Here is a 12,913-nt window from a genome sequence, read left to right as displayed (position 1 = left end):
GTAACCAATACTGCAAGTGTTAATTACCTCTGTTTCTTGTAACCAGTCCAGCTCTCTCCTGCCTCACCTCCCCAACCTCATTAACCATGAAACAAAGGCAGGATCCCAGCATGGATGGCTGGGGAGGCCTCGGAAGAGAGGTTTGCTGAGAGAGGCTTATTGTCTACTGCTTTGTGGCCTCCGCTCCCTGTGACTCAGGCTTAGGGATGAACACAGCCAGAATCTTTTTTCCAAGGGCCTCTCCTAGTATTGAAGTGACTGACCTTTGGAAGGGTGGGCTCTGGAAAGGTTCAGGGCTTTCTCTGTCTATTTGGAAGTCTCAAGCTAGATCAGCATGGTTTCTGCCTTTATCTCTTAGTGATTCGGTCGAATGTCAGTAGACCTGGAAATGGACTTCAAAGAGAAGATAATTTGAGACTTGGTGCGCATTCCCAGATCATCGTAGTTTGAGTGCTTTGTGTTGCTCTGAGGCAGGGGCTGGGCTGAGTGCTCTCTGGGGCATCGCTCACCGCAGCCCTGGGAGGTGTGGCTGCTGTCCCCACTCGCTAGACGGGACTAGACTCAGACAGCTGGTAAGTGGCAGGGCTTGGGGCCTAAACTCAGGTGTGACTTCCAAACCCAAGCCCTCAGCCACACATGACCTCCTGTCTTTCTTTCAGAGCTTTTTTGTACTTTCTGAAGAATGGGGGGTGGGGCCCCCTTTCTCAATTTCTGTGTCATAGCTCTGTATATACCAGGCATGACCATTGATAAAACCATGGGCTTGGGACCAGGCAGGACTTGCCCACATCCTTCACTCGCTTCCTCATCAAGACACCTCTGTCACCAGTGCACTTGGGGAAGTGACTGATTGTGGGCTGAGGTATCCAGATCCACAAAATGGAAATACTGATAACTGTCTTCCAGCATTGTTTGGATTTAAATGGTAGAATGTGGTGATAGAAATTAAAACAGTGGTATCTCCTGGAAGGGAGGAGTGGGAAAGGGCAGGGAGGGGCTTTCTGGAGTGATGGAAATGTTCTCTATCTTGATTTGAGTAGGGGCTACATAGATGCATAAGTTGACCCAAACTCATCAAACCCTACACTTAAAATACACTTTAGTGTATGCAGATTGTCTTTAAAAAGGTATTGGAGAGCAAAAAAAGTACAGCACATAAAATTATTCTTTATGACTTTTTTTGTCTGTTTCACGGTAAGTGCCTTACAAAATGCTATACCATTTCCCCAAAACATATTTATTTATTTATTTATTTTTTAAAGAAGATCTCTTATTTATTTATTTATTTATGGCTGTGTTGGGTCTTCGTTTCTGTGCGAGGGCTTTCTCTAGTTGTGGCAAGCGGGGGCCACTCTTCATCGCGGTGCGCGGACCTCTCACTATTGCGGCTTCTCTTGTTGCGGAGCACAGGCTCCAGACGCGCAGGCTCAGTAATTGTGGCTCACGGGCCCAGTTGCTCCGCGGCATGTGGGATCTTCCCAGACCAGGCCTCGAACCCGTGTCCCCTGCATGGGCAGGCAGACTCTCAACCACTGCGCCACCAGGGAAGCCCCATATTTATTTTTGTATAAATTTAGATCTGAAATGGGTGCTTAAAAAAGTATTTCCGTTTGGGGGCAAATTTCCTTAACTAACCCCCCCCCACCAAAAAAAAACCCAATCCATAATTATAAGCTTTTCTTTCCCCCCTGCTCCAGGTCTTCAAAGTTTTCTGAAACTCTTTACTCCCGTAAGCCATTTCTTTTTTTTTAACATCTTTATTGGAGTATAATTGTTTTACAGTGGTGTGTTAGTTTCTGCTTTATAACAAAGTGAATCGGTTATACATATACATATGTTCCCACATCTCTTCCCTCTTGCGTCTCCCTCCCTCCCACCCTCCCTGTCCCACCCCTCTAGGTGGTCACAAACCACCGAGCTGATCTCCCTGTGCTATGCGGCTGCTTCCCACTAGCTATCTGTTTTACGTTTGGTAGAGTATATATGTCCATGCCACTCTCTCACTTTGTCACAGCTTACCCTTCCCCCTCCCCATATCCTCGAGTCCATTCTCTAGTAGGTCTGTGTCTTTATTCCCGTCTCCCGTAAGCCGTCTCTGTCATCGCATGGACAGCGTGTCTTTCTGGGGGAAATGGTTGGTCATAACTGTTAGTGGCAGGTCTCTGAGGACTGATTTCACAGGAAAGCTAGGAGGGAGGCATCACTGCTTCCTCTTGGCCTCTGTCTTTTGTGTTTGGCATCAGGCCACAGAGACCCCAGGTGAGCTAAGCCTGAGCTTTTGAAAACTTAACCTTCTTGTGATGTTTTCACTTGATGAACGAAGCAAGAACAGTTTCTTGAGAAAACACCTTTCTCTCCAGGAGGCCATTCTTTTTTTTTTTTTTTTAATAAATTTATTTATTTATTTATTTTTGGGTGTGTTGGGTCTTCGTTTCTGTGCAAGGGCTTTCTCCAGTTCCGGCGAGCGTTGGCCACTTTTCATCGTGGTGCGCGGGCCTCTCACTGTCGCGGCCTCTCCCATTGCGGAGCACAGGCTCCAGACGCGCAGGCTCGATAGTTGTGGCTCACGGGCCTAGCTGCTCTGCGGCATGTGGGATCTTCCCAGACCAGGGCTCGAACCCGTGTCCCCTGCATTGGCAGGCAGATTCTTAACCACTGCGCCACCAGGGAAGCCCCCAGAAGGCCATTCTTCGTCCGTGTCATTCTGCAGTGTCCTGACAACAGTGGGTTCCCCAGTGGGTGATTTCCAGGCCACTCTTTTGAGGGGATGGAGGTCAAGCAAGTTGGCCATTGCCTCTCCTGTCACTGGTGGATGGCAGGTTGCCACCCGTTAGTCCCTTAGCCCATTTAAAAAATAACACTTGTGGGGACTTTCCTGTTGGCGCAGTGGTTAAGAATCCGTCTGCCAGTGCAGGGGACTTGGGTTCGAGCCCTGGTCCAGGACGATCTCACATGCCACGGAGCAACTAAGCCCATGCGCCACAACTAGTGAGCCTGCACTCTAGAGCCCGCGTGCCACAACTAATGAAGCCTGCGTGCCTAGAGCCTGTGTTCTCAACAAGAGAAGCCACTGCAATGAGAAGCCTGTGCACCGCAAGGAAGAGAAGCCCCCGCTCACCTCAACTAGAGAAAGCCTGTGCGCAGCAACGAAGACCCAACACAGCCAAAAAAATTAATTAATTAATTAATTAATTAAAAATAAATAAATTCTAAAAAAAATAACATTTGTGTTTTACCAGCTATAAATGTAATACGTGTTTATTGTGGGAGGTCTGAAAAAGAAAAGCATAAAGAATTAAAAAAAAAAAAAAACCAGTCCTTTTTCAGTCCAGGGTATAGTTTTAAAGGTTTTGTGTTGTCAGTGCCCTCCAGCTGAAACCACCAAGAGTGTGTCTGTAGTCATAGTTGGGTTTGTTTCCTTGGTGCATTGAGGGAGAACTGTGGAGAGTCTCAGAAAGAGGACTCGGGCTTCTGGTGGGTGATTGTGGGAAGGACTCAGGGAAGCGGGGCTTTGCTCTGTGTTGAATGCTGCTGGGAAACAGGGCTAATTCTGGGATTGGGTCTTAGTAATTCCTCACTTGAAGGCGGGAAAGATGGAATGGGGCTCTAATTGTTAAAGAAGCAGCCATGACTCTTATTGGTCATTTTTTGGGGCACAATGTCCTTGTTTTTGTCTGTGTTCAGACATAATTACAGAGCGGCCTCGCTTGTGTCTTGATGCGTCAGCCGCCGAGTTGCCTTGTCTGCTGGTGATGTGCTGTGAAGTCATTCACATTCTGTGGGAACCCCGAGGCCTCGGCGTGAGTGCCGGGCCAGCTCCTGGCCAGCAGGGGCTGCCTTCTCGGTGCTGTGCTCCAGATCCAATAAAGACTCAGCCACTCTCGGAATCTCCAGCTATAGAATGTTCCCTATTCGAGAAAAGTTTTCTACTGGGAGTTTGGGATTAGCAGATGTAACCTATTATACATAGGATGGATAAACAACAAGGTCCTACTGTATAGCACGGGCAGCTATACTCAGTATCCTATGATAAACTATAATGGAAAAGAAGATTAAAAATATGTGTGTATAACTGAGCCACTTTGCTGTACAGCAGAGATGGGCACAACATTGTAAATCAACTACACTTCAATTAAAAAAAATTTTTTTGGAAAAAAATGTTTTCTTTGAATACACACATGCCAGGTACCAGTCTCCTTTCCTGTGTCTGCTTAGATCAGACACTGCATCCATTTCTCTGACCGGGATGTACATGGTCACTGGCAGTGCTCTTCAGGGAGACTCAGCGGATCTTGCTGGTTGGGGTAGCACTAGTACAGGAAGTCTCCATTTTGCAATAACTTGCTTCCAAGAGTTTTTATGTCTTTTGTTGAGTCCTTAGAAACACTTTTTCCCTGTAAGGGAATGGTAGTTGAGACCCCACTCAATTTCCTGAAAGCTTGTTTCCTGGGTAATTCAACTGAAGAGTGGCACTTTTAGCTGTTCCGTGGTGCGTGACAGTAAGGAAACGAGACCTTGGCAGTGCTTTGGGCCGCTTTAGGATACAGCCAGGGTGTTCATTTATACGGGTAGTGGGCACAAAGGAAGTCCTTGTAATGCAGGACTTAGTGGCAAACTGGTACTTGCAGGGTCAGCAGTGAAGCCAGTGTGTGAGGCTGTCTGCGTGGAGTTTGGGGCAGGTTGGGGAGTGCATGCTTCTCCCCATGGGGCAGCCGACGCCCCAGCTCCCACCACTGGTTCCCCTGCTGGCCTAGTTGGCCTCTGATGTTAAGAGAAGCCAGAAATCCAGATTTTCCTGTGAATTCTCCCAAGTTGTCAACGCTGAGAGCAAACTTTGTTTTCAATGCAGTATACGCTTGGACTAAGCAGAACACATCTGGAGGCCAGCTGCAGCACCCTGGCTGAAAAAAGTAAATCAGGCCTGGTGCTGTGACCCTAGTGACCCTGTGTCTGTCCCCTGGCAGGAAGAGATGTCAGGAGAAAGTGTGGTGAGCTCAGCGGTGCCAGCGGCTGCGACCCGCACCACTTCGTTCAAGGGCACAAGCCCCAGTTCCAAGTACGTGAAGCTGAACGTGGGTGGAGCCCTGTACTACACCACCATGCAGACGCTGACCAAGCAGGACACCATGCTGAAGGCCATGTTCAGCGGGCGCATGGAGGTGCTCACGGACAGTGAAGGTAAGCCCAGCCTCCGGGGCCTGGGACGTGCTTGTGGTCGAGGGCTTCCTTCCAGTTCAGAAAACCAACGTGAAACAGGCAGTGTCCACAGGCCCAGGTTTCCTGTTGTGCTCAGTGTTACTGGGCATGCAGGGAGCCTTGAGAGTGAGTAACAGGGAGACTGGATCTAATCGGGGGTGGGGGGGAAGGGGAGGTGGTCAAGGAGGGCTTCCCTGAGGAGGTGACACCTAAGCTGAGAGCTGAAGATGAGTAGGAGTCAGTGGGATGGGGGGGGTCATAATCTCGACTTAACTGTTGATTTGCAGTGTGACTTTGAGAAAGTCACTTCCCCACCCCAGGCATCAGCTCTGTACAGTGGATGCTGGACTGGCTGCCCTGGTTGGCTCTCTTCCCATTCTCTCAGTCATGATTCTGTGATGTCAGAGTGAAACTCAAGTGTGACAGAGGTGGGAGTGTTTTCTCTGCACCATTGTCCTCCTAGGATGGGGTCCTGATAAAAGACTCACAAACCTGGATTTTGGAGTCTCAGCTCCCCATTTTCTTGTCTGGTGACCCTAATCAAGTTGTTTAGCCTGTTGTTGTCTCATTTCTCCATCTGGTAAATGGGCACAATGACACCCACCCCGGGGGGGCTGCTGGCCCATAATAAGCATTCAATATATGTATATTCAATGCGTGGGTTTTTTGTTTTTGTTTGTTTGTTTTTAGTTGCGGCATGGGAACTTAGTTGTGGCATGCGGACTTCTTAGTTGCGGCATGCGAGCTTCTTAGTTGCGGCATGCATGCGGGATCTAGTTCCCTGACCAGGGATCGAACCCAGGCCCCCTGCATTGGGAGCGTGGAGTCTTACCCACTGGACCACCAGGGAAGTCCCCAGTGCGTGTTTTTTTTTCTTTTTGTGGAAAGTCATGTTAATGAAGGGCAAAGGATTGTTTAAGATGGTCCTGCTTCCCATAACTACTTCCCATAACTACTTCCCATAACTGCTTCCCACCCACCTTGAACACTCAGACCCCTGCAAAAGGGAGCATCCTTCCCTGGCTGGGTTTATGGGGCAGGTCACATGAGGTTTAAAGATGGCCCCATCCTTCATTCCTTGGCCTGAGCTTGCTTGAGACCAGGCCAGACCACGGCTTGGCTTGACCCTACCTTACCTGTTTCCGAGGCTGGCCTCTGTGCTGACGCCCCTGCCTTTCTCGAGATGGTAGTTCCTGGGAGAGTGGCGAGTTTTGACGCGGGCTGGGATTGGGGGCCCTGGGCCTGGTGTGCACAGCGTGTTCTCCTATCCTAAGAGGACCGCACCCTGGACTGTCTGCTAGTGGGGGCGTCTCCCTCTGTGTCCTGGAGAAGCCAGGCTGCTGCGGGACCTGCAGTCCCACTTCCCTGAGTTCCCCACAAACTCGGGTTTCTGGCCCAGCAGCAGGTGAATGAGGTCAGAGCCCCAGAGCTGCCTCCGTGCCCCACCCAGAAAACGCCAGGGTTTTTATGAGTAGGAGGATCCCCTCTGCTGGGCCGCACCCAGAATTGCCCGGGAGTATTTGTGGAAATCAAGACAATAGCACCCCAGCTGCTGAAGGAAGTGGACCTTATCTGAGACCCCAGGATTGTTGTGGCCTTTCTTCCGCCCTGCCCAGTCTCTGGCGGGGCTCAGGAAAAGTGGCTGGCTCGCTTCAAAGGCAAAGTGGAAGCCGTGTCTCCTTGAGAGCCCTCACCTTGGTGGCTTGATGCTGTGTCACAAAGGAGACAGAGTCCACAAGCTTTCCCATCCCCCAACTGGGAGACGCACGAGAGTGGAACCAGTGGGCCTGCGCAGGCTTCTAAACAGCTGCCAGATGATGTCCTTTCTCGGTGCTTCGTGGAAAACCCAGCATCTCCAGGGAAGTAGTGCTGCCTTTGACACTCCAAACCTCAGCTGTTTTCACTTCACAGACCTCCAGCCCCCTTCAGGTCATCACGAGAAGCTCACAGTATGGCCTTTTATGGGTTTTGTCTCATTTAAGCCTCACCTTAACACTTTAAGGGGTGGCTGCTGTGGTTACCGATTGCTAAGTGAGAAATGCACATCTCAGAGAGGTGAAATGCTTTTTCAAAGGCTACAGGGCTGGAAACGATGAAGCTACTGAACCCAGGACTTGCTGGCTCTTACTGTCTGTCGTGCGTGGCCTGATGTGGGCCCAGCCCTAGGCCTGGTCGTCTGAGTGTGGCAGCCTTATGGTCCAACCACCGGCTTAGAGATGAAGCCCTTTTGGGCCTGGGATGTCAGGCTGGGTGTCTGGTCTTCCAGCCAGCGCTGTGCTGGCAGAGCGATCCTGTTGGCCCCTAGGGAGTTACACTCCCCAGCCTGACCTGTGGCCTAAGCGTGCCCTTGGATCTACAAAACGCAGTAGACTTTCTGCATCTCACAGCTTCACCCTGGCCTTCAGGCAGGAAGCTTGTCGGCAGCAGTGGAGTTTGCCACAAACAGGCCCAAATGCCAAGTGCGGCTCACCCAGGCGAGTGAAGCCAGCAGGACGGCACGCTGGTTAAAGAACAAGGGCTCTGAAGATACCGAACAGCGTATGCATTGTGTTGCTAGAAATCTGTACAGGATATCTGAGAAGCTGGTTGCTTCTGGGGAGGGGACCTGGGGTCCTGGGTGGGAGGCAGACTCTCTTGCACTCCACGCCCTTCTGCCTGCCTGAGTTGTATACCGTGTGCACGTAATTCCTCAACAGAGAGGAGCGTGGGTGTTGGAGGTGGAGCTGGATTTGAGTCCTGTTCTGTCACGTGGTAGCCGTCCCAGCTAACCTCTATGGAGCAGTTTCCACGTATTGGGCATTGTGCTCATACAGGCTCATTTGCTGTTCACTGGTGACGTGACACTGGGCGAGTGACTTTTTCTTTGAGCCTCTTTCCTCATTTTGAAGTTGCAAATGGTAATGCTTTTCGGGCTTGTCGTGGGGATTACATGAGGACGTTAGAAAGCCCTTGACAGAATGCCCGGCACTTTGGGAGACTCAGTAAATGGGGGCTGTCTGTTATTGCTTTAGTCCTGCCTGGGCTGGGGTGTAGAGGGGGCGGGGTATGGGGAAGTGGTCTCAGCACGCTGGGGAGAAGTGGCCTGCCTTGGCCTTGCGGGATGAGGGTGTGGCGGTCTCACGTTCCCCCTACAGGGGTCGCTCTTCTGAGAAGACACGGTGGCAGTGATCAGGCCTTTCCCAGACTCCTCCCCAAAAAGGTTCAGTTCCTGCAGTGCTAGAATTTCTCCTGGAGCCCTTGTCATTGTCGTCATTGGCGGGTGGATTTATGTGGCACCTTTTGTAACACGACTTCTGTCTGGCCCTCACCTATAGTTGCCTGCTTCATCCCTGTTGCTTGTAGTACTTTCCTGCCTTAAATGGTGTCTGGTCTCTGGCTAATGTTTCTGGAGTGAGGAAGTCTATAAACTAGATCAGAGAAGAGAGTCATTTATCTAATTATCAGTACGCGTTCCCTAGAAAACCAGTGGGGCAGTGTAATAAGTGGGAAAACTGCAGTACCCGTTTCCCTGAGCTCTCCAGGCCTCCTGCCTTATGCAAAATTCTGTAATATGTTGAAAGCGTTTAAACTGCATAATGTAACAAACTCCCTTGTGCCCCAACTCAGACAAGGACTAAAACATTACCTGGACCTATGGGGCTTCTCTTTACCCTCTCTGCCTCTCTCCCTTCCAACGAGGACCTCTAAGTAGCTTGACTGTGGGGTCACTGGGGTGGATTTCAGTCTTTGCTGCACGGTGAGTCACCCTCAGAGCTAAACCTTGATGCCTGTCGTCCGTCCCCCCCCTGCCCCGCCCCCACGCCTCAGCCAGATGTAACTGGACAGGGTGTGCTGGGTTTAGGACTTGAAGAGCTCGCCGTGGGATTCTAATGCACGGCCAGGGCTGAGAACCACAGGTGTGGGGCTTTGCACGAATTACTGTTACTACAACTGTTTATGTCCGTAACCACCGTGTAGTTGGTGCATTTTTAAACATCATATAAATGGTGTTACGTGTTATAGCTTGTACGTAGCTTTTTAGCTTTTGCTTTAGTGAGCATTATGCCTGTGAGATTGAGCCATGAAAAAACCGCTCTAGTTCACACATTTCCCTGAAGTAGAGCGTTCCATGCAGTTTATGGATCCATGTTCTGTGATGGTGATTTAGGCCGTTTCCAGCGTTCACTGTTGGGAATATTATCATTCTCCAGCACTCTCCCAGTGCGTGTGTGGGCTCTGCTTCCCAACCTTTGCCACATCGTGGCACACCCAGAAAATAATATTTTTACTTTGGTGAATGAAGAAGCTCTGGAGTCCCCAGGCCCCAGCCAGCCACCCCAGGGCCCACGGCATTAAGATCCTACCCACCACCGGGAGCTCTGTCCTGGAGTTGATTCCCAAGAGGGGAATTGGGGATCATGTCCTTGGCTTGATTAGGTATCAGCGGCTGTGTCAGTTATCCTCCCCACAGGGGTCTGAATTTTTGCCAACACTGGGCACCTGTCATTGTTTACTTACTGCCAATCTGATGGTTATGATACGGTACTTTGTTGTTTTATTTAGCATTTCCTAATTTCCAGTGCATTGAGTGACTTATGTTTATTGGCCATTTGTGTTTCATCATTTAGCTGCCGGACAGTATCTTTACACATTTTCCCGTTTTCCTTTTTTTCTTTCTTTGTAGAAGTATATATTCTGGATCATATTTCTTTGTGGTCTTATGTTGTAAATATCTTCTCCCGATCTGATTTGTTGACTTTGATACCTCGAAGTTTTTACATTATTTTTTACATTTAGGTCTTTGATCTATTTCAGTCAGTGGTGCTCAACCAGAGATGATTTTTGACCCTCAGGGACACTTGGCAATATCCAGAGGCATTTCTGGGTGTCACAGTTTGGGGGTGGGAATGCTCGTGGGTGGGGGCCGGGGTGCTGCTACATACCGTATGGAGAGTCTCTCCATAAGAAAGAATTACCCGGTCTAAAGTGTCCGTAGTGCTGAGGCAGAGAAACCCTGCCCTAGAGATTCTGACTCAGGAATGAGGCTACTTCCAAGAGTCTGAATTTGTAACAAGGACCCAAGTACCTTAGGCAACTTATGAACAGGCAAGTTTGGGGACCATAAAAATCTAAATACCTTAGTATGGAGAAGGAGAGGTCAGTGAAAGCTCCCTGGAGGAGGTGGGGGAGGGAAGGAGAGAGGAAGTACCTGGTCTGCTGGCGGGGCTGGGAGGGGGAAGCCCGGCGGTCCAGTCCCCCAACTCTGAGCCAAGCCTCCTCCCAGGCACCCCAAAAACCACGCAGACCCCCTTCCTGGGGGCTGGAACATTCTGCCTCTGGATGCCGCTGCCACTCCTCTCTGTTCTCCAGTGATGATGACATATGTAAAGGGCTCACCATCAGAGACCTAATTTGATGGCTGCTGGCGGACCCGGCATTGTGCTCTGTGCTTCCTGTACATTCTCTCATCTTACCTTTATGCCAGCCCAGGGAGGAACCATTTTTAGAACAGGAAACTGTCGGACAGAGAGAGGTTAAGTGAGACACCGACATCATCCAGCAAGTAGGTGCAGAGCTGGGTTTCCAGTACAGGCCTGTGCTGTCTCACTCAACCCATCCCAGAGCCTCCGGGTCTACACCCCTCACTCTTCTTCCCAGCCCTGCCGAAGGGGCCGGGGATCCCAGGTCGCCCCGACCTGGCTTGGCTTCCCTTAGCTTGTCTATATGCTGGGCACTGGAGCTGACTGTTTCAAAGGGATCGATTCCTGCTTTGAAAGCAACTAAAATATTTTGAAGTCAAAATGCTAATTGAAACCTCATGGAGAGCGTGCCTGGCTCTGCTCTTTTTTTTTGCCCTTATTTGTCCAAAGTATGATTCCTTCACCACAAGCATTTCCTGACAGCATTCTTGAGCCAGAGCCCAGTGTCACGGTCCGCCTGTTCGTTTATGGAAACTCTGGACTGTCACTTGGGTAATTGATTTCAGGGGCCCTCGTGCTTTCTGAGCGGCTGCGTTGTCCACGCATCAAAGGCAGACAAAGACATTTTCTTCCCAGAGCAGCTGGGTGGAATTTGTTGCCCTTTCTCCCAAAGACTGAGGTTCTACGTGTCTTCTCAGTTTCGTATGATGAAAAGAGTTTTCCTACGCGTTCCTTGCTTGTTCTTTGTGGTTTAGTTCTGCCTCCCCAACTTGGGAGTGTCCCTGAACCTCTCTGAGCCTCTGTTTTCATCTGTGGAAAATGCAGGGGAATGAGCCTCCATCAGCAAGAACTGTTGGGAAGATAATACGGTCTTTCCATACCTTGTTGGCTCGCTGGAAGGAGAGCACTTGATCCACAGTAACACAGGGGTCACAAACTGGTGGCCAGCAGGCCCTGTTTTGGCTGCCCTGTGGTGGGTTAATGACAGGTTTAAAAAAAAAAATCAGTTTACTGTTCTTTAGAAGTCAGGAGATTTCACAGGGAAATCTGCATTTTTGGCTTCTCCTGGAACCTCAGGGGCTCTCTCAGCCCTGGGCCTCATCCCTGCCCGGCCAGTTTTGGCTGGAGCGAGAAGCGCCCCCTTGTGGGGGGCGGGGAGAGGCAGGGCCTGTGCTGTGGTCCTCCCTGCCCACCCGCACTTGGTCATCCTGTGTGCTCAAGGCCCCTGTAGGCATCTGAGCTGCGGAACAGATGCTGAGTCCGCACTTTGTTGTCTCGGCTGGAGAAAGGAGTGGTTGCATAATGTCCAGTGGGCACTGTCAAGGTGAGAGGATTTACCACACCTGGGAAGGCCTCGTTGTCCTTCCTCGGATCCAGGGTTTGACTCCAGGCCACACATTTGCTTTGTGTTTGCCGAGATTGGGGATTAACTTCTCGCTGTACTCAGGAAGCCATAGCAGCGTGCAAGTGCCAAGCAGAAGGCTCTGGAGGGACGAGACGGGACCTTTAACCAAAGGCCCAGGAACCGCGGACTGAGGAGTAGTTGCAAAGCGGAACGTGGAAATGGCCTCGTTGTCAACTCTCCTGGTGATGGCTGCAGAGAACACTAACTAGTGCACTAGAACACCTGAGCACACTTGGTGGGGCTGGACTCGGGGGAGGCGGGCCGACTTGTGACCAGACGTGAGAAGGTGCCTTGGCTGCACGTGGCCTCCATTGGCCTCTGCCACTGATCCGGGGCCCGGGGTCTGAGGAGGATTTGGGAAGACATAGTGGTCTGAGAGTGGAAACCTGGCTCTTTTCCCAAATTGAGGGAAAGCAGGGGCAGAGAATGATGACTGATTCCTGTGTGAACCTCCTAACTTCCCTGGGCACTGGTGTTTCCTCACCTGCAGTGCACAGCAGGAGACTTGGGTCCCCCTTCCCGGGGTGACCCTGCTTGTCAGGAAGGCCGGGACTTCTCTGTCTGTCTGGCTTCACGTTTTCTCTTGAGATGTACTTGGTCTTCACTTCATCCCTGCTTCCCCTTCTGGTACCTCCTCCTCCCCTTCCCAGGCTCCAGTCCTCTTTCCTCTTCCCAGTAGCACTTGCATTTCAGCGGAGGAATTTCGAGAAGCCGTCGAGCGGGCCCTGCAGGCCAGGGCCAGGACTGGAGACTGGAGAAGACACTGAGAAGCGGCAGGACTCGCCTTGCCCCCACCCGCAGGGCACGATTTCGCACTGTGCCTGGTTCGGGTCAGCAGCTGGGAAGTGTTTCCGTATCTCATGAATGCCAGCGCCATCTCCCCAAGTTAGACTGAACTGCTTGAGGGCAGGGT

The 12,913-nt window shown here is 50.8% G+C and overlaps 1 protein-coding gene across 3 annotated transcripts in view; it reads left to right on the top strand.

The window, feature by feature from the left end:
• The window catches only part of KCTD10 (potassium channel tetramerization domain containing 10), a 36,678-nt gene that overhangs the window by 2,956 nt on the left and 20,809 nt on the right, over positions 1-12,913 (top strand). For all 3 annotated transcript variants that reach the window (XM_007180097.2, XM_007180096.2, XM_057526300.1), the window contains exon 2: positions 4,965-5,178. In XM_007180097.2, the coding sequence (XP_007180159.1) occupies positions 4,965-5,178 (214 nt within the window). The remainder of the gene's footprint in view (positions 1-4,964; positions 5,179-12,913) is intronic.

Source organism: Balaenoptera acutorostrata, chromosome 13, assembly GCF_949987535.1.
Source record: "Balaenoptera acutorostrata chromosome 13, mBalAcu1.1, whole genome shotgun sequence".
Taxonomy (NCBI): domain Eukaryota; kingdom Metazoa; phylum Chordata; class Mammalia; order Artiodactyla; family Balaenopteridae; genus Balaenoptera; species Balaenoptera acutorostrata.
The sequence above is the reverse complement of the archived record's forward strand: the minus strand, read 5'-3'. Positions and strand labels throughout refer to the sequence as shown.